This window comes from Hippocampus zosterae, chromosome 1, assembly GCF_025434085.1.
Source record: "Hippocampus zosterae strain Florida chromosome 1, ASM2543408v3, whole genome shotgun sequence".
Classification (NCBI taxonomy): Eukaryota; Metazoa; Chordata; class Actinopteri; order Syngnathiformes; family Syngnathidae; genus Hippocampus; species Hippocampus zosterae.
Genome location: NC_067451.1, coordinates 4,999,797 through 5,025,931, shown reverse-complemented (window position 1 = coordinate 5,025,931; position 26,135 = coordinate 4,999,797). Strand labels below are relative to the sequence as shown.

Here is a 26,135-nt window from a genome sequence, read left to right as displayed (position 1 = left end):
TCCCCGGTGTGGACGGTCGGTCCCCTGTGTAAACACGTGGGGACCGTCAAGCTTACACCAACCTTGAGACTGCCCTATGTTACAATGTGAGTAGGCCTCCTAAATTGTATTTTACTTATTTATTTATGTATTTTTGTGGCTTTGGAATCATATGCTGGACATTGTAGCTAATCATGTTTAATTTTTTGTGTGTGTGTGTGTGTGAGAATAAGCATGCAAAATGAGTTGTTGCGCTTAATGTTGGTTTCTTATTGAGCAGTTTTGTGCTGTCCTTGAATGGTTATAAAAAGTCAAATCAAATCAAAGCTTATTTTTTATGCAAGTCCTTGAAAAAAAAAAGACAGAATGCGGTTATTGTGTTGTTTGCTTCAAAGCTTTTGTTCATGGCAAAGAATAGTGAATTCTTTAAGATAAGATAAGATATCCTTTATTCGTCCCACAATGGGGAAATTTACAGCCTCCAGCAGCATGAATGTATGTAGAAAGAAGACAGGAGAAAGAGAAAAAAAACAACAAACATCTTTCAATTAAATACAATATGAATTTGTTGTTATAAATGTGTTATTAACAATGTACTATATTAAGGGCATGCATTTTTCTTATATGCGCATATTTTGTCCAATTGTGGCCCCTCCAGCATTTCAGTAGCCCAACCCTGAGCTATAGCGTGCACTGCTGTAGTTCGTGGAAGAAATGTGAGTACGCCGAATCCCCCGTTGCCCCGTCTTGCATGTAACCTTGAAATGACCTTTATGTCGGCTTCCCCATCAATCAGCCTCCGGTCTGAAGCACGGCCACCTGTTCGTGCAGGACGCCAGGCCCGAGGACGGGGAGAGGGGATAAAAAGAGGAGGAAAGCTGTCATTGCTCGGTAACCACGGTAACATGCAGCATCACCAAAAGCCATACGCACGCAGCAGCTTGAACCTGGTTGGGGGTGCGCGGAGGGTGGGACTGCGCCTCTTTACCTGACTTTAATCATCTCGATCACGTGCTCGGCCCAGCTCAGCGCGTCACTTGGTCACATTTGCCAATGTTTTTTTTTTTTTTTTTTTTAACAAGCAATTCATGTGTTTGCTTTCATCCGAGCTGGGATGGACGATGCTGAGCCGAGACGGTGAGGCAAGAGAGGAGGCGTGAGCATTTTTTTTCCTCACCCCCACCCACTCCCCCTCTGCCGCCGCCGCCTCCTCCTCCTCCTCTTCTGTCAAAAGCTCCTCCTCTGTCCGTCGCTACAGTCGAGACCGGTGACATTTTTGTGCTCAAAGAGAGCAAGAGGGCACCGGACTGTGAATCTGCAACCCGCCGCTGTCTGTTGCCTCCATCTAAGGTAAGGCGAGATCTTGCAGCCGTGCCGAGTTGCGCATCCGCGTGCAGATTACGCGTTGGGTTGAGGGGTCCCCCCCCCCACCCTCTCCTCTTTCTTTTGATTGAATACAGCCGAGAGGACGAATGCATCACTAAAGGGCAGACTTAACGGCAGCGCGGATGGGCTTTGGCCGTCAAAATAAAGGAAGAATAATAAGAGCCACGGGCTGTTTTCAGCAGCGTCATCACGGTTCGGATGCCCGTTATCCGACGACCTTCTTGTGATTTTTCTTCCTGCAGTTTGGCGCATGCCAAAAAAAAGAATCTGCCCCGATCAAGTTTTGCCATATTTTACGTTGAATATGATCTGCAAGGTTTGATTATTTCGGTTATTATTTTTCTCGGGAATCTGCCCCGATCAAGTTTTGCCATATTTTAACGTTGAATATGATCTGCAAGGTTTGATTATTCGGGTTATAATTTTTCTCGGGAGTCTATTCGGGTTGAGCAAAACGATCGCAGCACTTTGTTGTATGCACTGTCAGAAATGGAGGTAGAGTAGGTGTTCATTTCCATCCCTGAAGGTGTCATCTATTTAAAAAAAAATGGATCCAATTGTGCCACCGGGAGCAAAAAGGTACATTTTGTTCTCAAGATTGACTCAAAGGGCAAAAGAGACAAGCCAGTGTGCCCCCCCACCCCAAACAAAATATACAGCAAAGATCAATTGCAACATGTGTTCTCCTATTGCCGCTCTTGTTATTTAATATTGCAGAGTCGGATGTGGCCCGAAAACGACAACAACGGTCAAATCACATGATGTCAATTTCTCATTGTGTCTTTTCTTCTTTGTTGGTTTTTTTTCCAGCGGAGGCTAATATGAAGGCAACATTTGGCAAGCCCGATCCAGGAAAGTGCCAGCAGTCCTTTCAACGCATTTGAGGCCCAAACCATGTTTTACTATCTCCGGTAAAAACCCGCGCCCCCCCGCCCCGACTTTCCCCTTCATCCTACCAAGCCAGCGAGAGCGAGGCCGCTCCAGACATGCGTCCGCCATGCGTCGACACGGCCGAGCCGCCGGCCGCCTGCGGGAGGAGGGGTCGCCGCTGTTTGCGGAGAAAACTGAGGCCGGCGCGGCTCTTGGGCCTGGTGGTGAGCCTGCTGGCCGTAAGTGCCGTCTCCGTGTGTGCCTTGACGTGGAACTCTGCCGCTTTGAGTGATTCGGCGGCGCCCGGCGAGAGCCTCGGCCAACCGGGCCCGCCCCGCAGGACTCTGCTCTTCAGCCGACAGCCCAAGGAGGCCAACGGATCGTCCGGCGGCAACGAAAGCCAAGGGGAGTACCCGCCGGACCTTTTTGACCTCCAGCAGAAGCGCCGGGGGGCGGTGATCCTCCACATGTTCGGCATGATCTACATGTTCATCGCCTTAGCCATCGTATGCGACGAGTTCTTCGTCCCGGCGCTCACGGTCATCACCGAGAAGCTGACCATCTCGGACGACGTGGCCGGCGCCACCTTCATGGCGGCGGGCGGCTCGGCCCCCGAGCTCTTCACGTCCATCATCGGCGTCTTCATCTCGCACAGCAACGTGGGCATCGGTACCATCGTGGGCTCGGCCGTCTTCAACATCCTCTTCGTCATCGGCATGTGCGCCATCTTCTCCAAGGAGATCCTCAACCTGACGTGGTGGCCGCTCTTCCGCGACGTCTCCTTCTACATCCTGGATCTCATCCTGCTCATCGTCTTCTTCCTCGACAACTTCATCTCCGTGTGGGAAAGTATCACGCTGCTGTCGGGATACGCCGCCTACGTCATCTTCATGAAGTTCAACAGCAACGTGGAGGGATTCGTCAAGAACTGCATGAACAAGAACCAAGTGGTGGAGGTGGAGGTGCAACCCAAGGTGAGTGGGTTTCTCAACCTTCTTCCCCAAAACCGAGAACCCGCGCACCTCCCGTGTCATTTATCTCGCCGTTCCCGATCGATGACCCCCAGCAGAGCGACGCTTTAAAACACGTCAGCTGCGGGAGAAAAAAAAAAATCATCCGCTTTCAGGAGATGAATAAAAATGAGTCAAACGTGTCCCCCCCCCACCCCCCCCCCCCCCCCCCGGGTTAAGCTCTTCAAATTGCGTCCGAGTAACAAATCCTCCCGAGGAAGCCATTTGCGATCCGTTGGCTTCGTTCCCCGTGAGTCGGCACAACCGCAAGCGGCGGAGGTGCGGCCACTTAACGGCCAACGACGCCGCTAAACGCTGCGTTGGGCTCGCTCGGCGGTCGTCCTGGCGCCGGCGTGCAGATTATCAGCGCGGGGGGGTTGGGAGGGGGGGGGGGATTTAGCTTTCCTTGTGACATGAGGTGGAAATGATATTTGGAGAGCATTGTCTCATAAAGTCTTTATTTATTCATTTGCGGGTAGGGGGCGGGGGGCTGGGGGGGGGGGGGGGGGGGTCAGGGTTTGCCCTGAAGACGTGTTTTCAAATTCCACAAGGAAGAGGCGGCACTTTTTTTTTACATTTGGCGATGTCGCACAAGGTTCCGCTCAATCGGTTTGTTTGACAGGCGCGGCGGCTCGTCGCCAGACAAGCGAGGTGACCTTGAGCTGCAAAGCATTCTGGGTGCCGAGGCCGATGACTCAAGAAGTAATAGTAGACGCCCAGCGATGTTTTGCTGCGGGTAATTGGCGTTTGTGTTTTGGGGAGTAGTCAGACGAGTCGTCCGGATTAATTAGGGCAACAACGGCCCGCGCGGAATTGGACCGGATTCTTCCAAAGAGTCGCCATTTTTTCATCATCGCGTCCTGACACTTTGGGGACGCGCGCGTGCGTCTTATTATGGGTTTTAATTGGCAATTTGAGCAGGCGAGTGCCTTCCCGCTCGAATTGTGACACAGATAGACGCAGTGTGACCGGGGGAGGGCCGTCCCTTCAGCCGTGACGTTCCCATGATGCATCAGAACAAAACATCAGGCTCAAGGTGGGACAAATTGCCTTTCTTTTAAGGATGGTGAAAGGTATCATATTGTGGTGACCGTGACAACTCGAGCAATGTATCATCACCTCATCGTATTCCTCCCCCCCCCCCCCCCCGAATTTCGTCGTGACACCAAATATTCAATTCGACAAATTGAATTTGAAAAAGGCGGCCCGGTAGTCCAGTGGTTAGCACGTCGGCTTCACAGTGCAGAGGTACCGGGTTCGATTCCAGCTCCGGCCTCCCTGTGTGGAGTTTGCATGTTCTCCCCCGGGCCTGCGTGGGTTTTCTCCGGGTGCTCCGGTTTCCTCCCACATTCCAAAAACATGCATGGCAGGCTGATTGAACACTCGAAATTGTCCCTAAAGATGAATGAATGAATGAATTTGAAAAAACAAGTCATGGAAAATCGTGACAAGCTAATAGAAATTCTGTTGTCCAATTTAGGTGAAGGACTTGACGGGCTCCGTGGTGGGAATACTTGTAATATCTGTTGTGCCAAAATGAAAAAAAACAAAACAATCTTTTTATTAAGAAACGTAGCAGGCACAGTTTATTTGCGTCAGAGCGCCGCAAGAAATGAGTTGCTCACGTGCGCGTTTGATTAAAAAGGGGCTTGCGGCGTACGCTAGCTTGCGTTGACGATCACTATAAAATGTTTTGCTCATAAACATGCGCCAACTTATCATGACAAAATGTGTGATTGCCATATATGGATTATCTTCGTCAACAACGTAAGGCGGGCACATCAAACATTTTTTTTGTCAGCCAGCAGATTCCAGCGCGGGACCGAAATTTAATTTCGACTTGCGAAGGAAAACAATCGACTCTTAAAACACTCGTTGAGCTTTGAGCCTCCCGGCGGTCCCTCATATTTTGTTGTTCCTGCAACTTAAGCCCCAGAGCCTGTTTTTCCCCCAAAAATCGGGGGCGGAGGGGTGGTGGTGGGTGGGGGCGGGGAGGGGGGGGGCAAAGTCATGCAGCGGAATTGTATTGCAGCAGTCAGTCAATGCGCTAATCCCAGTGCACAGCATGCGATTTGATTTGAGCAGCACAGATGTCGGACGGACGTCTTTACCTATTTGTTCATCCCGACCGTTTTGTTTGTTTATTGAGCGCTTGGTCTGCGGATTAATCTCACCGAGGCTTTTGACCAAAGCAGCGTCGCAAAAAGTGATTATTGCAAAATTTGTTGTGGTGTCGGAAAAAAAAAATAGATAGATAAATGCGGGTTAGCGCGTCGACCTCACAGTGCACAGGTACCAGGTCCGATTCCAGCTCCGGCCTCCCTGTGTGGAGTTTGCATGTTCTCCTGTGTGGGTTTTCTCCGGATACTCCGGTTTCCTCCCAAATTCCAAAATCAGGCTGATTGAACATTCAAAATTGTCCCCAGGTGTGAGTGTTAGCGCGGATGGTAGTTCGTCTCTGTGTGCCCTGCGATTGGCTGGCGACCGGTTCAGGGTGTCCCCCGCCTACTGCCCGAAGATGCCTTGGATAGGCTCCAGCAATCTATCGTAAAGTGCCGCGCGTTCCGCTAAGCTTCTTAGCTGGTTGGTGCCTGAATGAGACGTGCCCAAAGGTCTGTTGAAAGAACAACCGCGAAAAGTCATGGCGCATTAGGAGAAGGGTCAAATGAGGCCGCCCGTTTTACTAATGCTGTTTGTAACCCCGCAACCCCCCCACAACACCCCCCATTCCCCCGACTCATTTGGATCACTCTTGGCTAGCCGCCTCCTAGTCATTAAAATGCATTTACAGGTGAATTTAATTACACATCACAACTATAGGGGGAACCTGGGAGCGATGGCAATCATTTATTCCTCACGTCGGCTTGATCGGCCGGCTGGGCAGAAAATCTGCACCGTGAGGCAAACTGAGCCAGGGAGCCGGTTAAGATTCCTCCGTCGTCGTCAGATAAGTTGCTGGTGCACGCAGGCAGATGTTGCCTCCGCTGAGATGGAAGGGTTGCGACCTCTGCTCGCGGCATTAGCAAGCTAAAAATAGCGGGAATGCAGAGGCGAGATTTTTCGTCAGGATTGGGCTTCAAAGATCGCTTACAAAGCAGGCTGCTGGCATTTGCTTTCCCGCCGGCGATGCAGCGTGAAACGGAAGATCCTGCCCGCGTATTCATGTTTGTCACCTTGTCAGGCCTTCGTGCACGAAATGATATCAGGTTGTCGTATCGGGCCAATATCAACCTTATTTTGAGGTATCGGGTAGTCATGGAAACCGCCGATACCAACCACAGAGACTGAAGGCAAAAGGAATCTGGCCGGATAAGTGCGCCTCAGCAGGAGTTGGCGCTCTGCTTGGGCAGTATGACACGTCAGAAAATGATCTGCGTCAGAAAGAAGGATCTTTTGTCACGTTGTGCCCGAAGCGATGGAATTATTGCTTCGTGCACAACAAAATAACTGAAAGGTGAATCCCCGAAATAGCAGACACAAAAGAGATTTTGTCAGAGAACAAAAGGAGTCTTTAATGACGAACACAAAATACCCGACGGGGAGAATAACAAAAAACGCTGGTCAAAATAAGGACCAGGGATAGAATAAAGGGAACAACAGAAAACGCTTGCGGAAAACAAATGGCAAGGAAGGTCTGATTAGACGATTATCTAAATTTCGTACGTAATAGGAATAATGGCGCGTAATAACAGCCACAAGGCTAAGAGGCAACAAATAATCGAAAATAGTAATTTGAGCGAGAGAATATTGGCGCGGCGTGGAATTCTCTGGCAGTGAGTAGACTGCCAGCGCGTCCAAATAAAGGCTGAGCAATTACTCCCAAATGGGTGACAGCTGTGTAAACGGCGGGCAGAAAGCCCGCCCCCTGCTGGCAAACACGGCACGTGACATCTTTGTTCACAATTTGGGGGGTTCACTGTGTTCAATTATTCGTTATGATTCAAAAGTACCAGTGGGATCAGTTTTGGCGAGTACTCAAACAGTGAATACTCCTACTGGTATGGGTCTGGAAAAAAAAAATGGCATTGAACATCCCGAGTTGTGAATACAGAAAAGAAAACGTCTTTTTTGCTAGTATCGTGTCATCGCTAATGAACTTAGATTTGTTCTTGATTTTACTGCTTGGTGCTTTCTACCGCCTTTATTACCGATTCGTCTTACTGTTTATTGTGTATGTTAAATCGCTCCATGTACAGCACTTTGTATGCATTATTATGAAAAAAACTTGTCGATGGCTCGACATCAGCTCTTAAATGATAAACCCAGGAGCTATTTTGGTTCCCGTCATTATATTTGTCCAAACAAATCATGTCTTTAGTTGTACTCTGCATTTCAAACAACCAACTGAACAAAATTTGGTCTAATCCCATTTTTCTAGGACTCGTTTGTGTGAGTCCAAGTTCCACAAGTAGCCTCGGTTCCAGAAAGTGTCTTTTCACTTGTCGCCGATTTGCACAATTTACTGCAAGTGAACCCACGTTTCAAAATAGAAGAGCGTCTTGAGTTTGATCTCTGCGCGACAATAAAAGAATCCGACGCAGCTGCAGCACGACTGGACTTTGGCCATCAATAGCCTGGCGCTGTTGTTGTTGTTGTTGTTTGGAGCCGCATTCATCGCTAACAACGGCCAGCGGCGCTCTCATTTGCATCCCAGGTGCTTATTGTGTCATCACCGGCGCATTAGCATTTTGTAGCGCAGCCAAAAGGAGTTTAAAAAAAAAAAATCGCTGCGTGCGATTTGAAAATCAAATGATCATCACGCGTGCGGCCATTGTGCGGCAATAATGTCGCCCCCCCCCCCCCTCGGAGTTTCGCCTGACGGTACCGGGCAGTTGAGTTCTGCGGAATTGAAAATCGACCTTATTAGGAGTCCGCCGACCGAATGTTTGTCTCCGTTTAAGGACCGCGGACAGCTCCCTGACTCACTGCAATCCTTTCCCAAGGCAAGCGGCGATTACTTTTGCGAGAGATTGTGAAGGTCAATATCAAGGTCAAAAAGCCTCTCACAAATGAGCTTTCTTAAAACCCCGCGAGAGTATACTTTTAAAATACGAGGTGTGTTTGTTTTTGTTTTTTCCGAAGGAGAGTCAGACGGCCGCGCAGAAAACTGAGAGCTCCATCGATCCCAAGCTATTTCTGAACGCGAGGTCGAATTAGATAACTGCAATGTAAACGCATCACGTGAAGGGCGATGGGATCTTTATCTCGCCGGTGCATAAAATAACACCCGGGACCCTCGGCTGATTGACGGCTAAAGTCAGTCAAGTCGGCAGGCGGCACTTGGAAAATGCTGCTCGTCGGGTAGCGTTTGCAACATTTCCGCTTCCTCTCGAGGGGATGTCAGGCCGCCGTCAAGAATTTTACACGTACGGGTGGAAGTAGAGTAGAAAGCCATTTTTTGCAATGCGCAACAACCGTTACGGTACCATCACGTCGTCGGGGGATCGGTTTTGGAAACGGGTCAAACGAAAACCGCTCGTGAGCGCCGTTGATCCTCTGAAGGCGGCGCCGCAGTTTTTTGGGTGTTCCCGTCCTGATTGGTCGGTAGGCGGTGCGAGGGGGAAGCAATTTGAGCTGGTGAGCGCTGCCTTGTGGGAAATCAGCCACGGTGGCAGCTTCCGTAATTAGTTCTGCTTGTTAGAGGAGAAAAAAAAAATGAAGGGGTTACTAATGAGCAAGTGGGCGGCTACTTGACTTGTGCAAATTTTATCCACCCCCACCGCCTTAAAGATGGTTATTATCATCTCCAGGCTAAAAAAAAAAAAAAAAAAGGAAAGGAAGGGCAATGGCTGATGTACACGGCCAAATCTCGGAGGGGGTTCTGTCACGCTCCGGCAGGCAGGTTCCCGCGCCGGAAGATTTGCACAAGTCGCTTTAGGGAGGCGGGCAGCTCGCAGCGCAAAACCAGTAAAAGCGGCAAAACTGTCACTTCATTATTTTCATGCCACGCTGGCTTAGAAGAAGGAGAGGAGCTTTTTTTTGTGGTGTTGTTGTTAGTGTTGATGATGATGACGTAATTTCAAACACAAACAAGTCACCTTGATCGGTTGGCTCCGCCCTTTTTGGTTGGCTCCGCCCCAGTGGGCAAAAAGTAGTACGGAATTGGCGGCAACATGTGGTTAGAATGTTCTAACGCTGCTTCTGATGGCTTCCGATCCCTTCTGACGTTGGCAGAGAGCCCGATAGAAAATCCTCGTTAATCTGCTGGCAATTTGTAACGCTGGTAGTGGAAGTGCTCGTGCATGTGACACTTTTCCCAGCGCTAATTCCCCGAAACGTTGCCCCACGTGCACATAGATGTGCGAAAAAAAAATTCATCCGCCCATCCGTCCGTCCCGCTCATCCGCTCCCAAGAAGCCTCCTGATGTGACATTACGTAACACGTGGAAGGCGGGGTATTAGATGAGCGCACAAACATACTCATCTCTTTGTGTGATTATTAGTCGGAATATTTAACGTTGTTTTAACGCGCGAGCCGGTGTGTAATCTCAATCTGGCACCTGGACTCGCCTCCGTAGAGGAGGGGCAAGACAAAAAGAGCAATTCAATTGTAAGAAAATTAGCCTGGGAAATCATCAGTTTGAAGCCCCCCTGCAGCTTCTTGTTTTGTTTTGGTTGTTTTCCGGATTTCGGTGACTGTAAAACACAGGTGTCAAAGTCAAGGACCGGGGGTCATATCTGGCCCGCCACATCACTTCATGTGGCCCGCGAAAGCAAATCAACCATGTCAACTTCCAGGATGCTTGTTTAAATTTAAACCCAAATTTCAAATTGTTACATGTAATCCATAATAACTTGGAGATATTGCAAGCATTTTATCATTTCCAAAACCCCTTATGACACGAATGTAAACAATGTTTCAACAAGTTATTATTTTTTACTTCTGATTTCGAAACTTGGTATCCATCAAGGGCGGCCCGGTAGTCCAGTGGTTAGCACGTCGGCTTCACAGTGCAGAGGTACCGGGTTCGATTCCAGCTCCGGCCTCCCTGTGTGGAGTTTGCATGTTCTCCCCTGGCCTGCGTGGCTTTTCTCCGGGTGCTCCGGTTTCCTCCCACATTCCAAAAACATGCATGGCAGGCTGATTGGACGCTCTAAATTGTCCCTAGGTGTGAGTGTGGGCGTGGATGGTTGTTCGTCTCTGTGTGCCCTGCGATTGGCTGGCAACCGATTCAGGGTGTGCCCCGCCTACTGCCCGAAGACGGCTGGGATAGGCTCCAGCACCCCCCGCGTCCCTAGTGAGGATTAAGTGGTTCAGAATATGGATGGTATCCATCAATTTGTTGTGTGCTGCGTATGAAATATGTGGGGGGTGATTAAACATTTATATGGTTTCACAAGATTCAAAGTCATAACGCCCCCCCCCATGAGAAACCGTAACTACTATGTGGCCCATGACAAAAATGAGTTTGACACCCGGGCTGTAAGAGAAGAGAAGAGTGTTGCAAACAACCTTTCCCAGTTTGAATGATTAAGACAATTGCCATTCATTAAAAAAAAAAAAGAATTCAATTTAATTTAACAAAAAAAAAGTTTTCAAGTTCGTGAAAAGTCACCGCTGACAACGAGGCACTCTAAAGCGGCCATTTTAGGAGACAATCTGGTGTGGAGAGTAGCTAGCTAGCATGAATACACTGGAAAACGCTGATGCCAGCCAATGCGCTCAAAGCTCCTATAAAGTGGGGGAGGGGTCTGCTCCACTGCGTCACATAACAGAAAAAAAACCTGAAAAGGTAAAAAAAAACACAAGTCAGTACTTCATTTCTCTGCCTTTGCACATTTTCAACTATGAGCTCAATTCAAAGGATGTTTTTTTTTCCCTCCCCACGAGTCATGTTCACAGCTTTGCTGCCCAATTGCAACGCGGATGCCTGACGACTTTTACAAAAAAAAGGATCCAGATCATTTGACTGGGCTCGGCCAATCTTCTCACCACACGTCAACGCCTCCGCATTTTTGTACAAAGCGAGCGTGTAGGCCGGCAAACAAAGCCTCCGTACTCCACCATCCAAAACCCACGCGGTCGCAAGAAGCCTTCGTTTCACACATGCGCCACGTTTTCACGGTTTTGTTTGTTGGTTTGTTTGTTTGCCTTTCAAAAATAGACGCGCCAGAATGCCTGCTGATAAGAATGCTTGTCACAAAAGTTCCACGTAAAGTTTTTTTTTTTTTTTTTTCGAAAAGACAAAGCATCTTCCTGACTTGGTCAATGACGTTTGGCTGTGTTGACGAGTTTTTACTTTGCGATTTGATATCGGGGTCGGCCTTTCAAAACAATCGTCTCCTCAAACGTGTTCTGTCGTCCTCCTCCTCACGCCATCATCGTCATCATCATCATCCTCATCATGGCCGTCACCGTCATGTGACGTCTCTGTATCGTTGCGTGCGGCATGATTCACATCTTTGTCTTGTTTTTTTTTTCTCTGCCCCACCCCCCACCCCGACCCTCTCTTGACCCCACCTCCCTTCTTTTCTGACCCTCCTCTTTCTTTGTGTTGGATGAGAAGGCGAGTCCGGGGGCGCCCGAGGATGACGGCAAATTGTCGGTAGGTGTCTTGTCTCCTTTTTTTTTTTTTTTTTTTTTGTCGTGTGTGGCTGTTAAATGACGTGTACGTCTACCACCATGCCGTGACTTTGTGTTAACTTCATCCAAGTCGTTCCCTTTGGCGTTGTTGAGAAAACCGCACGCACGGGAGACGGCGGGCAAGAAGGAAGGCTCCAAGCTGCCATCTTAGCTTCGGTGACGCTCCGATTCTCCCAAAAGTTGAGCGCGGAACCACGTAACGGCCTTGGCGGTGCTCGGAAGAACTTCAGCGCACTTTGTGAAATGCAACCCGAGGGCCTCGCGTTTGAAAATAGAAGGGCTGTTTCATCATCGTTGTCCGCAGGTTTCGCTTTGGGTTTTCGTGCAAAAACGGATTAAGAAAATCGTATTCCAAGCGGGAGCATAATTGGAGATGCCGGGGCATTCCCAAGAAGTCGTTTCGGTCGAGAAGATGCTGTCGATGTGGCTCCCCTTTAGTCGGCGACCCCGGAAGCGTTCTTAACGCCGTCTCCCGTCTCCTCGCAGGCCAGACCCCGTCTTCAGAGGGGGGGCAGCTCGGCCTCCTTGCACAACAGCTTGATGAGGAACAGCATTTTCCAGCTCATGATTCACACCTTGGACCCTTTAAGTGAAGGTGAGATTGTCAACTTTATTGGATTTTGGTTCCACTGCCTGTGCTGAGGTCTGGCGGCATTTTTCACCAATTGTCCGCACTTATCTGTTGTCTTCTATTGCAATTTTTTTGTAATCTTTCCAACCTGGAAGTAACCGAACCTAAACTGCTTACAGTTGGGTATTCCACAAATCTCTGGCAACATTCCAGACCAGGTCAAGTCAAGTCAAAGCAAGAGTATTTCTAGAGCACTTTCAAACAGAGGCGGCCCGGTAGTCCAGTGGTTAGCACGTCGGCTTCACAGTGCAGAGGTACCGGGTTCGATTCCAGCTCCGGCCTCCCTGTGTGGAGTTTGCATGTTCTCCCCGGGCCTGCGTGGGTTTTCTCCGGGTGCTCCGGTTTCCTCCCACATTCCAAAAACATGCGTGGCAGGCTGATTGAACACTCTAAATTGTCCCTAGGTGTGAGTGTGAGTGCGAATGGTTGTTCGTTTCTGTGTGCCCTGCGATTGGCTGGCAACCGATTCAGGGTGTCCCCCGCCTACTGCCCGAAGACAGCTGGGATAGGCTCCAGCACCCCCCGCGACCCTAGTGAGGATCAAGCGGCTCGGAAGATGAATGAATGAATGACTTTCAAACAGCCATCGCTGCATACAAAGCGCTGTACATGGAGCAATTTAACATACACAATAAACAGTAAGACGAATCGGTAATAAAGGCGGTAGAAAGCACCAAGCAGTAAAATCAAGAACAAATCTAAGTCATGCTGAGTCAAAAGAACCAGCAAAAAAATTTTTTGGGTTTGTCTCGAGAGATTTCTCTCAAAAGACTTCTTTGAGAACCGAGCCAAGCCTGGAGTGAATCAGCTCAGCGGAGATTAGCACACCGCGCCGAGATGGGCTTTCAAGCGTCCATTAGCATGTATCAACTTGTACATTGCATCCCTAAGTATAGCCATCAATCTTTCTAGGCGATTAAAAAAATAATAATGATAATAATAATAATCCAAGATCTGGTTCATGTGCTCGAGGTGACGGGTAGTTGCTTCTAATGATTGTAAATGGCTTATCGAGGAAAACTGGGAATTGCTCTCGGAGCCAATGGCGGGCATGCACGTCATCTTTATTCCGGGCGATGCTCGTGCAAAACAAAGTCAGATTGCGATGCGGGCTGTCGGCAGCTCGGCGGGAGTTGAGCAGGTGCGGCGCATCCACGCACGCACGCCCGGGCTCTTAAGTGGAGCGCACGCGGTGGGGGATCTGAGTGGATGAGGGGGGGCATCCATGTATATTTTATGGGCAGTTCTGAAAATAAGTCGTCAAAGGCGAGGAGGAAGTCTGAGGTTGCTTTTCAAGCGGTTCACGTTTCGCTTTTTGCATGTGTTCCAATCGGCGTATTGTTGCCAGTCAATATGAAATATGTCCCGTATTTGACGTCACCTTTCTGCTGACTTTCACCTTCGGGTTAAATTGACACAAAATTGTGTGGCTTGGATTGATCTTGTCTGTTTTTGTCTCTCCACGTATTTCCTCGACTGCCCCCCTCAGAATTTGCGGACTCTGGTGAGTTGATCTTCTTTCTGTAACCCCCACCCCCCGCCCCCCTCACTCCGCCCCTCCACCGCCCTCCCCTTGAGCTTTTCCATCATTCTAACCCTAACCTGGAGACAATTCTCGATGTGTCCTCCTATATGTACTGTTGACTTTTCCGTAGGTCAAGTGTATTTTTCCATCCTGCTCCATCCCCTCTCTGGACTTCTTTGCGACCATTGTTCCCACCCCCCCACCCCCCTCACCGAGCCCATCCTCTCTCTCCTCCTGTTGGTTATTAGCAGTCAGTCTGTAGGCATGAATGGAGTTCATGTCCCGGCCAGATGGCTGACCTTCCTCAGGATTTCTAATCAATCAACCTGACAGGGGATTAAAGATGACTTCGCCTCATTGTTTGCATGCATGGTTAATCTGCGTCCGACCACCTTTGGAGTTGGAGCAGACCTCTACCCCCCAAACCCCCCCCCCCCCCCCCCCTCTGTGCTTTTTTTCTTTTTCTTCATTTGCGCAAATGTCTTAAATGTCTCTCCTCGCCAGTGCAGGGATGCACATCTTCATGGTCGCTGCCCGACCAGGCTAACGCGAGCAAAAAGTGATGAAAGAGACGATGACCTCACTGTGGTGGACCCCCCTTACCCCCCCCCCCAAAAAAAAAGCAGAAGCAAGATCACGTGTGTGGGCGTGTCAAATATTTCAACTTGAATTCTGCACTGTACTTGTAGCGGGGTTATTATACATTTTGAGGGTTTTTTTCATTTATTTTCCGCGCATTTATTTTCATTTTTTTCCAGAGGTGCTCAGCTTTAGTATTAGTTTTAGTTTTTTTTTTTTTTTTTTTTTTTTAATTCTGTTACTTCATTGCAAAATTTAAAAAACAAAAAGAACATGTTGGTAAGTATTGTGTGTGTTCAACATGGGTTAGGGTAATATATCATTCATATATATATATACATATATATATGAACCCAAAAAAACGATTGTTGCGTTTTGGCCTGACATAAGTGTCTAAAACTGCGGAGACTTGACAAACGCGCAAACTCGTCAACGAGGAGCGACGTCTTCTGGCAATGCATGTTTTATTAGCTTTTGGTACACCGCGAAAAAAACGGTGTGCCGAATTGACTCGATTTGATTTCGTCAAGTGGTTGCAAAAAAAGAAAATGGACTTCAAAAAAATGTATCGAAGTCCAGATGATTCTATTGTGTGTACCCACTTGACAGAGTCATTCCTTTTGTAAACGTAAAATGTCCTTCTCCTCTTGTCCCCCCCCCCCCCCCCCCCCCCGCCCCAAGCATTTCTGTCTCCAGTTGGAGTTATTGCGTCCATCTTTGTGAGCTAAATCAACCTTGCCAGCTAATGGAAAAAGTGTTCAGGGCCTCCCTGGTGTCACCCGCCCACCGCCCGCCACCGCGCCGTCACGTCGGTGTGACTCGCCATCCGCGCATCGTGTACATAGAAAACAATACATTGCACATACATGCGGCCTTCTGCTTCTTCATACCAAGCAAGTGAAATAATCGATGCTAAAAGCTTTTTTTTTGGGTGGGGGGGCTTCAGACTGAAGCTCCCACTCTGGGTGAGCATGCACTCAGTCAAATGGCTCGGCGGATGTTTAGAGGGCATTCCGCAAGGACAAGAGGGCCCCTGGTAAACAACAACCCTCCCCCCCCCCTCTCTCTCTCTCTCTCTCTCTCTTCTGATGGGCGAGTGCAGTGATTGCGGTTTAATTGCCCCCCCTCCCCTCACTCCAACGCCAGCTCAAAGCCGCCCCCGGTCTTGAAGGCCCGGTCGGCCGGCCGCTATGCGAGCCAGGCTCACGTTAGGCGGGGGAATCCAACCTGGAAGCCCGAATGAACGACAAATGTTGAGTAATAAGCAGATGTCGTCACCGCGGAATAGAATCCTCGCGTCTCCGCGCTCGCTTCTTACTTGAGTCGGCAAACGCCGTTCCAGTTTGTATTTATTGCGACTGATTGTAGGGCAGCTGGAGCCCACAGCGCAGGTTGACCTTTGACCTGCATCCGCTGAAAAGGAAATAGAGGGCAGGAGAGGAAGACTCGTGGTTTTGCTTTTGTTGCGTTTTGTTTTTTTTTATTTGCACGTTCACCTCCAGATGTCTCGCTCGCTACGCTGACGTGTTGTCATCAAAGCAGCGTTGTTGGGCAAGTGAATGTTTTTGTTGCGGCTTGGCACTTTTGCAGGGGACGACTTGAGAGGTCCTTTTTCTTTGTGTTTGTGTGCAGTGTTGTTTACTCTTTTCCTTTTCTCTGTGTGTCCGTTGCCCTGACCCCTTCCCCGTCTTTTGCTGTGGCCTTGTAGAGCTTGGGACTTATGGGAAACTAAAATATTATCACTCAATGACTGAGGAAGGTAAGCCCTGAAAAAATTTTCACTTCTTTGTGGCGTCCTTTACGGTTTTTGTTCCTCCGTCGCCACCATGAGGTTTCTTCTCTGTTCTCCCTTTTTTCTTTTTTTTTCTTTTTAAATTTCGTTCTGGTCTTGTTTTTCTGGTGACACTACCGCAGCATTTTGTTTTGTTCTCTTGAGATTTCACTACAAAAGTGCAAATCGTGGCGACCATGTCCTATTTTCGTCTTGTCTCTGGGTTGTTGTTTTTTTTTACAATCTGTGAAGTGCTTCTGTAGCATCTTGAGTCCTTGTTTTGAAATGCTCATCAAAGAGGCATGCTGGTAAAAACACGGCGCAGTCGCTCGCCCATTGCGACAGAGGCTTTTTTTTTCTTCTTTTTTCTTTCTTTCGCGGAGAAATCCATCATTCATTTCAGAGCTTGCATTCGCACCTTCGGCAGACACGGCGGCGATGCAGCAGCCGCCGTGGCTGAGTTTTCCCGCTTGGAGTGAGTCATCCATAAGGCGCTTTCATAAGAGGCAAAAGGAGGAAAAAAAAAACACTGAGCGTCACAACAGCGACAACTTGAAGCTATTCTTAACATTATTTTTTTCTCTCCATCCGTGTTCACGCCGATTGCGCAACTCTGCGTGCATGTTAAATTGCCCTCGCAGGAAACATATTCCTCAATGTAATGTCAAAGTGTCGTTGTTGTTGCAGCTCAGCCACAGAAATGCTAGATTGTGAGCGTCAGCGCGATAGTTGGGATGAGACAGATGCTGGTGGTGCCGAACGATTTTGCCGGAAGGTCACAGACGAGTGCCGACACGGTTGGGCAAGCGCAAATTGATATTGACAGCGTCACATCCCCCGTGCGCTCTAAAAATGAAAAAGCCATTGATTGCAAAAGGCTAATTGCTTGAAGGCAGGCCACGCACGCAGTCCCGATCGTCTCAAAAAATTCGTTTCATACATGGAGGAAGGCTCCAACTAATGATGTCACGACATCGGAATTTTCATGCGGGCGGGGAAACCCGTGGCGCCTCAACTTGCGTGGGAGCGTCGTCGCGTGGTCTGGAGGGCATGCCAAGGTCGTGACCTTTCATTGACGGCCGATTTTTCATATCGCCTTTGCGTGACGCGAGCATTTTTTTTTTTAATTTGAGAAATCGACCGCTGCCATCCATGTTGCTGTCATTTGCTCAAATGTGTTGTCGGTGTTTGTTGTTTAAATGGTTCAGCGAGATTTGCTGTTGCTAAATCTCACATGCGAAAGCTCTACGGAGCCAGAGAGTCGCGCCATCGCGCGCCTCTTTGTAGTCGGAGCGTTTGCAGCCGATTGCAGAAAGAGCCACTTGCAACAATTGCGACCTGTCGAAGGAGCGCACGTGCTGCTGAGAAAGTCGTCATCACCCGTTTAGTTGAGATCGACTGAGCTCTCGCATCTCCCGTTAGCTTCTGATGCGCTCAAAAGAAAGCAACATCAGCCAGCTGACCTCCAGATCCCAAATGCAAGGACGACGACGACGACGTGCGGGATCATCACTTTTGTCACAGTCGCCGCGGCACCGCCGGACGGGGAAACCTGAGTCAGCGGCGGGCCACTGGGTTCTGCCTTTTAACGACCACGCCGGCTGCAGTTTTTTATTTTTATTTTTATTTTTTTGCGCAGGGAAATTCCGAGAGAAAGCCTCCATTCTTCACAAGATCGCCAAAAAGAAATGCCAAGTGGAGGACAGCGAGAAGGCCAATGGCGTCGCAAGCCGTTCAGGTAGGACAGCCGCAGCAGCGTTCCTTCTGGCTTTATTGAACCATGCTACATCTTCCGAGCCGCTTGATCCTCACTAGGGTCGCGGGGGGGGTGCTGGAGCCTATCCCAGCAGTCCTCGGGCAGTAGGCGGGGGACACCCTGAATCAGTTGCCAGCCAATCGCAGGACACACAGAAACAAACAACCATTCGCACTCACACTCACACCAAGGGACAATTTAGAGTGTTCAATCAGCCTGCCACGCATGTTTTTGGAATGTGGGAGGATACCGGAGCACCCGGAGAAAACCCACACCAGCCCGGGGAGAACATGCAAACTCCACACAGGGAGGCCGGAGCTGGAACCGAACCCGGTACCTCTGCACTGTGAACCATGCTACATCTCGGAAAAAAAAAAATCCCATGGCACACCGCCCAAAACAAACGGTACAGTTGCATCTGCTGGAGTTGACAAACCCCTAATTCACACTTTTTATCACGTTCGTGGTGGTGGACCCGAAAAAGCAGGCAGAAGGGATGATCAAGGTGTACTTGAAGAATTGTATTGATAAAACACAGAAAACTAAATCCAAAACTAAATCCTAATAACATAACGAATCCAAAGTATCAAACACAACCATGACTGAAGCTCAAAAAACTAGAACAGAACCATGACAGAAACAAACATGAGATATAGAGCTAATTAAATAATGACCAACAGGTGTGCAGCTGCAGGGGGAGCCCTACAGTGCCACCTGTTGGTCACAAACAGAATCATGACACTTTTACACCCCAGCAAAAGTAAACGGTTGCCTTCCGGTTGATGTCCGCAATTTTTGAGGAGTTTAGCGAAAGTGTTTGATTTCCGTCAGTTTTGGAATCGGCCGCGTTCCCCATCTCGGCAATGTCCCTCAAGACACGCTTGAGTGGCTTCTGGTGTGGATGAAACTTGAAAAGCCGGACAACATGATCAAGACGTGAGCAAACGGATCATTCAAGCGCTGTTTAGCACATGATAGAGACGAGCCGATCACTAAATGTGAGCAAGTGTCACTTGAAAGGAAGGACGAGGCGGAGGAGGCCGCAGGAATCGCTTTCATCGACGCTTTTGTGCAGCGCAATCAAAGTGAGGCCGAATTATGTTAACGGCGCCGCATTAGCGCGTTAGCCTCTTGATTGCGTGCTCGGCATCGCGGAGCAAAGCTCACGTCGGCTGGAAATGTGCTGTTTTTGTTCCCTTTTGGGGAGGTGGGCGTTGATGAAAGCCACGACGGAGGCACTTCCGGCTTTTGACTGGCTGCGGCGAGAAGGTGCTTGTGTGTTGCCTTTCATCACGGAGTCTTTTTTTTCCGTCCCCGCGCAGAGAAGAACCTGCCAAACAGCTCCAGCGTGCAAGTGGAGGTGACCCCGCCCATGAACGGCACGGCGGGACAAGAGGGCCAAGCGGTAAGAAACAAGTCCACCGCCTCCACCGGCGCGGCTCTCCAAACTTTTTCTTCCGAGTCCAGAAAAAATAACGAGAGGAACACAAGTTACCTTGTGTTTTGGTAAATTGTCCTTTATTGCCTTTCAAAGTTCAAGGCAGAAACTTTTCAGAGCACCAGGGGGGGGCGGGAGTTGGCTGGCGTTGGCATTTGTGGCTATTTTCAGCAACGCCTCCCACGGCGCACCTGTCTGTGTGATCCAGGAAGACGCCGGGAGCTCCGTGTGCCGTCACACCAATTGTTCATTCATTGGCACGAGTTTGGAAAGGAAGGAGAGACGAAAGGTCAAATTGCAAACTCGCGGGCCACAATTTCATTCATCTTCCTAACCGTTTGATCCTCACTAGGGTCGCGGGGGTGCTGGAGCCTATTCCAGCTGTCTTCGGGCAGTAGGCGGGGGACACCCTGAATCGGTTGCCAGCCAATCGCAGGGCACACAGAGACGAACAACCATTCGCACTCACACCTAGGGACAATTTAGAGTGTTCAATCAGCCTGCCATGCATATTTTTGGAATGTGGGAGGAAACCGGAGCACCCGGAGAAAACCCACGCAGGCCCGGGGAGAACATGCGAACTCCACACAGGGAGGCCGGAGCTGGAATCGAACCCGGTACCTCTGCACTGTGAAGCCGACGTGCTAACCACTGGACTACCGGGCCGCCTACAATTTCACAGAATCTAAACAAATAATCCCCCCACACCCCCTCCCAGGCCCCCTGTTTAGTTCATTCTAGCAATGAATCCAAATATTCCCTTTTTGAATATTCATGAGAAAGCTTCCCAGTTGCAAGCGACGGAGAATTTCTGACTCATCCCGTCTTTAGAGGAGCTCAAAATGAATCGCGCGAGCATCCTCGGTGGATTACCGGGATTGAAATAACGTCCCATCTGAATTTCTTTGAAGACCGAGCTTTACAGCATGGAGGAATGTCATGTAAATGAAGCACGTTCATCAAAGTCGAATATTTTGGATCAAATGTCGCGTTTCCCTTGCAGCGGGTACCACGTCGATCCCTTTTAAGCGCAGCCTCGGTACGCCTTCCCCGGGGGGACAGGAACGGCCCGTAAGGGGCTGGCATTTGCCATGTAGGGAGCATCCCTCCCCCGCACTGCGACTAAATCCAATCATAAATAGATCAATGGCGGTCTCCTGGTGCGAGCTATAATACCACCGTGCAAAATAGGCGTGGGGCGGGGGGTGTCACAATTATTTTGGGCCACTTTCAGAGGCACCATCCACACATTCTGGTCTTGGTTTTACTATTTGGTGCTTTCTACCGTCTTTATTACCGATTTGTTTTACTGTTGTACTATTGTGTATGTGAAATTGCTCCATGTACAGCACTTTGTATGTAGCGATGGCTGTTTGAAAGTGCTCTATAAATACTGTTGACTTGACTTGACTGTAGCATCTGTGACGTTGGACATGTGGCCTGTTGAGTGACATGGACGCTGACGTCAAGCATTTGTTTGAACAAAGCGATTGGAAGACAATCTTCTGGAGTTGAGCCATGCGCTAAGATAAGATAAGAAAAACCTTTATTAGTCTCGCAATGGAGAAATTTCCAATTCACAGCAGCAAAGTTATGAAAGGAAGAAGTAGAACAACAAAATATAGGAGCTACTGGAAAGGCAGCCACTGTCGCGGCGCCATTTTGAAGTCAAAATAACAAAAATAACACAACACAACACATAGGACACAGACAGTCGTGCAATCTTTACCAATTTTCTGCATACACTTTGTTGACTGAAGCAGTTCTCGATGAAAGAGGAGAGGATCAAAGTGTCCTTTCTCCAGTGGATCAGAGACGTCATGCTGAAAATGTGCACACGTCTGCTACAAGCTACGTTTTGAAAGCAAACGCGAAGCTGTAGCGTCCATTGACGAAAACAGATTAGTTCACTTCTCCTGTCCCACATAATCCGCTTCAAACTCCAAGCTGCGACTCCCAGTTCCAAATCCACATTGGCGCTCCGCGCTAACGCTCCTTTCTTCTCATCGTCGGCTCCTCAAGACTTGCATCCATCCATGCTACGGTGCCTTCTGACTCGCATTGCTAGGCTATATTAAATTAGCTAACTATGTCAACATTGCCATAGTTGTATCATTTAAGACGGTTGTACTTTGCGATAGTTGGACGTTAGCTTCCTTGATTGAGTGTGAAGTAATCCCTGACATTGGACAGTTTCTGTCTTTTTTTTGTTTGTTTGTTTTTGTTTTGTTTTTGTTTTTTTGTTTTTTTCTTTTTTTTTACACTCGTGCCTCTCGGCTCCGTCGGCAAAAAAGAATCCCAGCAAAAATCTCGCAAAATTCTGCAATGTCGTGAAGAGCGACCGCAAAAGGCGTCCGTGTTTCCAGGCATGACATTTGTTGACCGGTTGCGGGCTTTCAGGCGGAAGACGAGGAGGAAGACGACCAGCCTCTGAGCCTGTCGTGGCCCGAATCCGGCCGCAAGCGCTTCACCTACCTCTTCATCATGCCCATCGTCCTCCCGCTGTGGCTGACGCTGCCCGACGTCAGGAAACCGGTAGGCGCGCTCCTTTTTCGTCAACAAGCGCACGGGAATACTCCTCGCTTGACATTTTTTGTGCTCGTCTCCCTTCCCTTTGCCAGTCATCCAAGAAGTTCTTCCCCATCACCTTCCTGGGCGCCATCTGCTGGATCGCGGCCTTCTCCTACCTGATGGTGTGGTGGGCCCACCAGGTACCTCCCTCCACGCCCGTGTGACGCCAATCAAGCGGCTCCCAAATGTCACTTAGAACATAGCCGGAGCGTCGGAGGAGGCTTTATTTACTCTAAAGCCCCCCCCCCCTTCTCCCCCCGACCCCCTCCCTCTATCTTTTTATGCAGGTTGGAGAGACCATCGGGATTACAGAGGAGATTATGGGTCTGACTATATTAGCGGCTGGAACGTCCATCCCTGACCTCATCACCAGCGTCATTGTGGCACGCAAGGGCCTCGGCGACATGGCCGTGTCCAGCTCCGTCGGCTCCAACATCTTTGACATTACCGTCGGGTACGGCATCGTACAAAAAGCACTTTTGCTCTTTTGTGCTGTCATACAAATGCGTATCTCATTATCCATCCATCCATCCATCCATCATCTACCGCTTATCCGGGGCCGGGTCGCGGGGGCAACAGCTTTAGCAGGGAAGCCCAGACTTCCCTCTCCCTAGCTACTTCTTCCAGCTCTCCCCGGGGGATCCCGAGTCGTTCCCAGGCAAGCTGGGTGACATAGTCTCTCCAGCGTGTCCTGGGTCTTCCTCGGGGTCTCCTCCCGTTGGGACATGACCGGAACACCTCACCGGGGAGGCGCTCAGGAGGCATCCGAATCAGATGCCCAAGCCACCTCATCTGGCTCCTCTCGATGTGGAGGAGAAGCGGCTCGACTCTGAGCCCCTCCCGGATGACTGAGCTTCTCACCTTATCTCATCTCGTATCGTATCGTATCTCATTATATGAAGTGCAAATGTGCTTCTCATGTTATCAATCACATACTGTAATTTCCAGACGACAAGCCGATACTTCCCCCCCGACGCTTTGAACCCCTGCGCCTTTAAATCCGAACTTCATGACAGCACTACATTTACGGATGAACAAGGCAGATTTACTGATTTGAAACCTACTCGCGCTATTAGCAATGCCCCAACTTCACGATCATTTGGAGGGTTTCCCAGCATGCTTTGCTACCATTAACGTGTCACGCTTGTGACTCGTACACCCGACGGAATGAAAATTCGAATTACATGCGCTCGATTCCAATCTGCTGTTGACAAGCGGCCGCTCCATGAATCGCAACAGCCGTTTTATCGGAGATCGTTGTCCCGATTTATCAAGATGGAGTTTTGATTTGTGCCGTGCCGACCGCGAACGCGATCAAAAATAACCCAAAAACCGTCGCGACTTTCCCTCTGACGTGACTCGACGCCCGTTTTGCCTTTTTGCGCAGGCTTCCGTTCCCGTGGCTGATGTGGTCGCTGATCAGCGGCTTGCGTCCGGTGGCGGTGAGCTCCAACGGGCTTTTCTGTGCCATCGTGCTGCTCTTCCTCATGCTCCTCTTCGTCATCATCTCCATCGCCGCCTGCAAGTGGCGCATGAGCAAGCTGCTGGGCTTCATCATGTTCATGCTCTACTTCGTCTTCCTGGTGGTCAGCGTCATGCTGGAGGACCGGGTGCTCATCTGTCCCGTGTCCGTCTGAGGGGGAGGGGGGCCCGGACACCCCGTACCCGAGGTCTGCCCCCTAAGCTTTTTCCCACTTACTGACCAACCAAAAAAAAAAATCCTCATCGGTTCTCCTACGTGCTGGATGAAAAGCGTGAGGAAAATGTGCAGTGGAGACGCCAACGAGAGGCACTAAACTCGGTCTGGCGTGAGTGGATTTTCTGTATTCTTTAATTAGCAGGTGAGAGGGCGCATTACGGCCGCACCGGCCGAATCTCTAAAGCATTATGCATGTCATTAGTGTCATTAGATCAGGCTTATCAAGACTGGCAGGTTGAGGAGAACCACCTCCAGTGAACTTATTGGTCGAAGCCGCCGCCCGCCGGGAGCTCACAAGAAATACAGATAACAAGAAGAATGAAGACCAAGAACCCGGAAAAGACGCTCTCTCTTAAGAGGATTTTCTTTTTCAATTTGAAATTCACTTTTTTTTCCCATGAAATAATTAGCAGTAGCCTAAAATGTACTATAGCAGAGCAATCTGCTGCCTCGGATTGTAGATAACACATCACACACTCGCACCACCACCAAAAAAAAAAAAAACAGGTCCCTACAATGAAAAGCATGAGTATTTAAGGACCCACTAAGCCTCCATTATGAAGTCAAAATAATACATTTGAAAATAACTTATCAGTGTAAACGTGTCACAAATGATAGATTAGTCGGCGTGTAGCGCTTTGGGCTCGAGTCGCAGCTGAAGAAGAAAAGAAAATGACACTCGCAGACAAATAGTAGTAATCTGCTTTTTTTTTTTTTTAAACGTATACCAAAATGTTTTTCACCATGTTACACGCTAACATGTAAACCAGTGCGCACTCTAGACGTAGAAAAAAAAAACGACAGCAACAGTATTAGTCAAGATCATTTTCTAAGCTGCAATGACCCTCCCTTCCTCATAGAGGCGCTATGCTAGAACACAAATAAACTCCACCCATTTGTCTCGTACGCCAAAAGAGAGCTCCCATTCACGATGTGTGCGACTAGAATGAGGATAAAACAGCAATATACGTGTTGTCATGCGTCGCCACCCAACCGCCTTTCCATTTTCGACGCCCTTTGACCTCAAGTCTCTGTATAGCATCTTGGTGGCAATGACGTTTAAAACGCGGGAACAAAAAAAAAAGTGCTTACGTTCGAGTTACTTTGGGCTGGTTACCCACCGACTGTACAGCGGAACTCTACACTTTTATGCATTCGATTGGAAAAGAGAACAAGGTTTTACTTTGTAAATATCTATTTTTGTTTCAAACGAGCAAAACCAGTTTGGATATGACTTCTTTTTTTTATATATACTCATGTTGAGCAAATCTAGGTAGGGCTGAAGCTGACGACATTTTTTCATGTATTGAAGTGCAAAAAAATATATATATATGAAAGATCCACAAACTGCCTCTCTAAGGCTTGTTGAGTATATAACTGTATAGTGTCAGCTAATTTTTCTTGAGTTTGGACAATCATTTGTGTGCACGTGAAGGCCCAAGCGATCAACTCAAAGTGGACTCCAAAGTTGCTCTTCGCCACGTTGCTTGAATGATGCCGTCGAAGGACTTTTGATTGTGCTTGACGAAGGTACGTGAATTAATTGCCACAAGTCACCAATCACCGTTTTGCACTGGAAATGTCTTTATTTTTTTTGGTGATCATGTACGATTGATTTCACGTGTACATATATATATATATATATATATACAGATTCAAATTAACCATATAATCTATATATGTACAACACATTTGTCTCTATGTACAAACACAAAGTATATAATAAAGCTGATCTGATTCGAATATGCAACGATGACCTTGCGTGTTGGTTTTGTATGAAACTGACGCGAACAAGTCAGACAAAATGGTGAAAACATTTCAGCATTCTGGATATGACAGATTTTTTTCCTAATTTGCTGGTGGAATTTGACAGCCTTCTTTCGACGTGTTTAACGGTGGGAAGGTTGTGCCCTCTTGTGGTCAAATTTGGACGCCTCTTGTTTAAAGAAGCAAAAGCGACAGACTGGACTAAGTGGGACAATGCGTTTATGTAGTTGGAATTTTTATTTTTTATTTTTTTTTTGAAGGAAGGTGTTGAAAACGCTATTCGTCATTATTAAAGGTAAGAAAATATACATCAGCAAAGAAAATAAGAAATTCAGGCAAATATGTAACATTATAAAATGGATTAAAGACTGATGAAATTAATTCAGTTTTTAACTGGACAATTAGCAATGTTGTGTCCAAGGACCGGCAACCCGAGTCCAAGGCCAAGGACTTGAAAAATTTTCCGAGGCCAAGGACCAAGGACTTGCCTCCAAGGCCAAGGACCAAGGACTGATTTTGAAGCTGAGGCCTAGCCGAGGACGTGTATAAAACAATGCTATCACACCACT

General features: G+C 48.6%; 1 protein-coding gene across 4 annotated transcripts; it reads left to right on the top strand.

The window, feature by feature from the left end:
• The first annotated feature begins 1,169 nt into the window (after positions 1 to 1,169).
• LOC127608979 (sodium/potassium/calcium exchanger 2-like) lies at positions 1,170 to 25,549 on the top strand. Of its 4 annotated transcripts, XM_052078581.1 has the most exons (12): positions 1,170 to 1,329; positions 2,176 to 3,209; positions 11,753 to 11,791; positions 12,316 to 12,424; positions 13,950 to 13,964; positions 16,273 to 16,323; positions 17,975 to 18,073; positions 19,414 to 19,496; positions 21,930 to 22,064; positions 22,151 to 22,240; positions 22,388 to 22,554; positions 23,488 to 25,549. In XM_052078581.1, exons 2-12 carry the CDS (start codon positions 2,352 to 2,354, stop codon positions 23,735 to 23,737), a joined length of 1,896 nt encoding a protein of 631 aa, XP_051934541.1. In that variant the 5' UTR covers positions 1,170 to 1,329; positions 2,176 to 2,351; the 3' UTR covers positions 23,738 to 25,549. The 4 variants fall into 4 exon arrangements, with proteins under 4 accessions (XP_051934541.1, XP_051934550.1, XP_051934560.1 ...); XM_052078590.1 differs by lacking the exon at positions 11,753 to 11,791; XM_052078600.1 differs by lacking the exon at positions 16,273 to 16,323.
• Positions 25,550 to 26,135: the final 586 nt, after the last annotated feature.

Bases quoted from the DNA above. Each gene is read 5' to 3' on its own strand.
- LOC127608979 (XM_052078581.1), top strand. From the start codon at position 2,352: ATGCGTCCGCCATGCGTCGACACGGCCGAGCCGCCGGCCGCCTGCGGG. The intron at 16,324-17,974 runs GTAAGCCCTGAA...TTTTTTGCGCAG, and splicing joins TCACTCAATGACTGAGGAAG to GGAAATTCCGAGAGAAAGCC. The intron at 22,241-22,387 runs GTACCTCCCTCC...CTTTTTATGCAG, and splicing joins TGGTGTGGTGGGCCCACCAG to GTTGGAGAGACCATCGGGAT.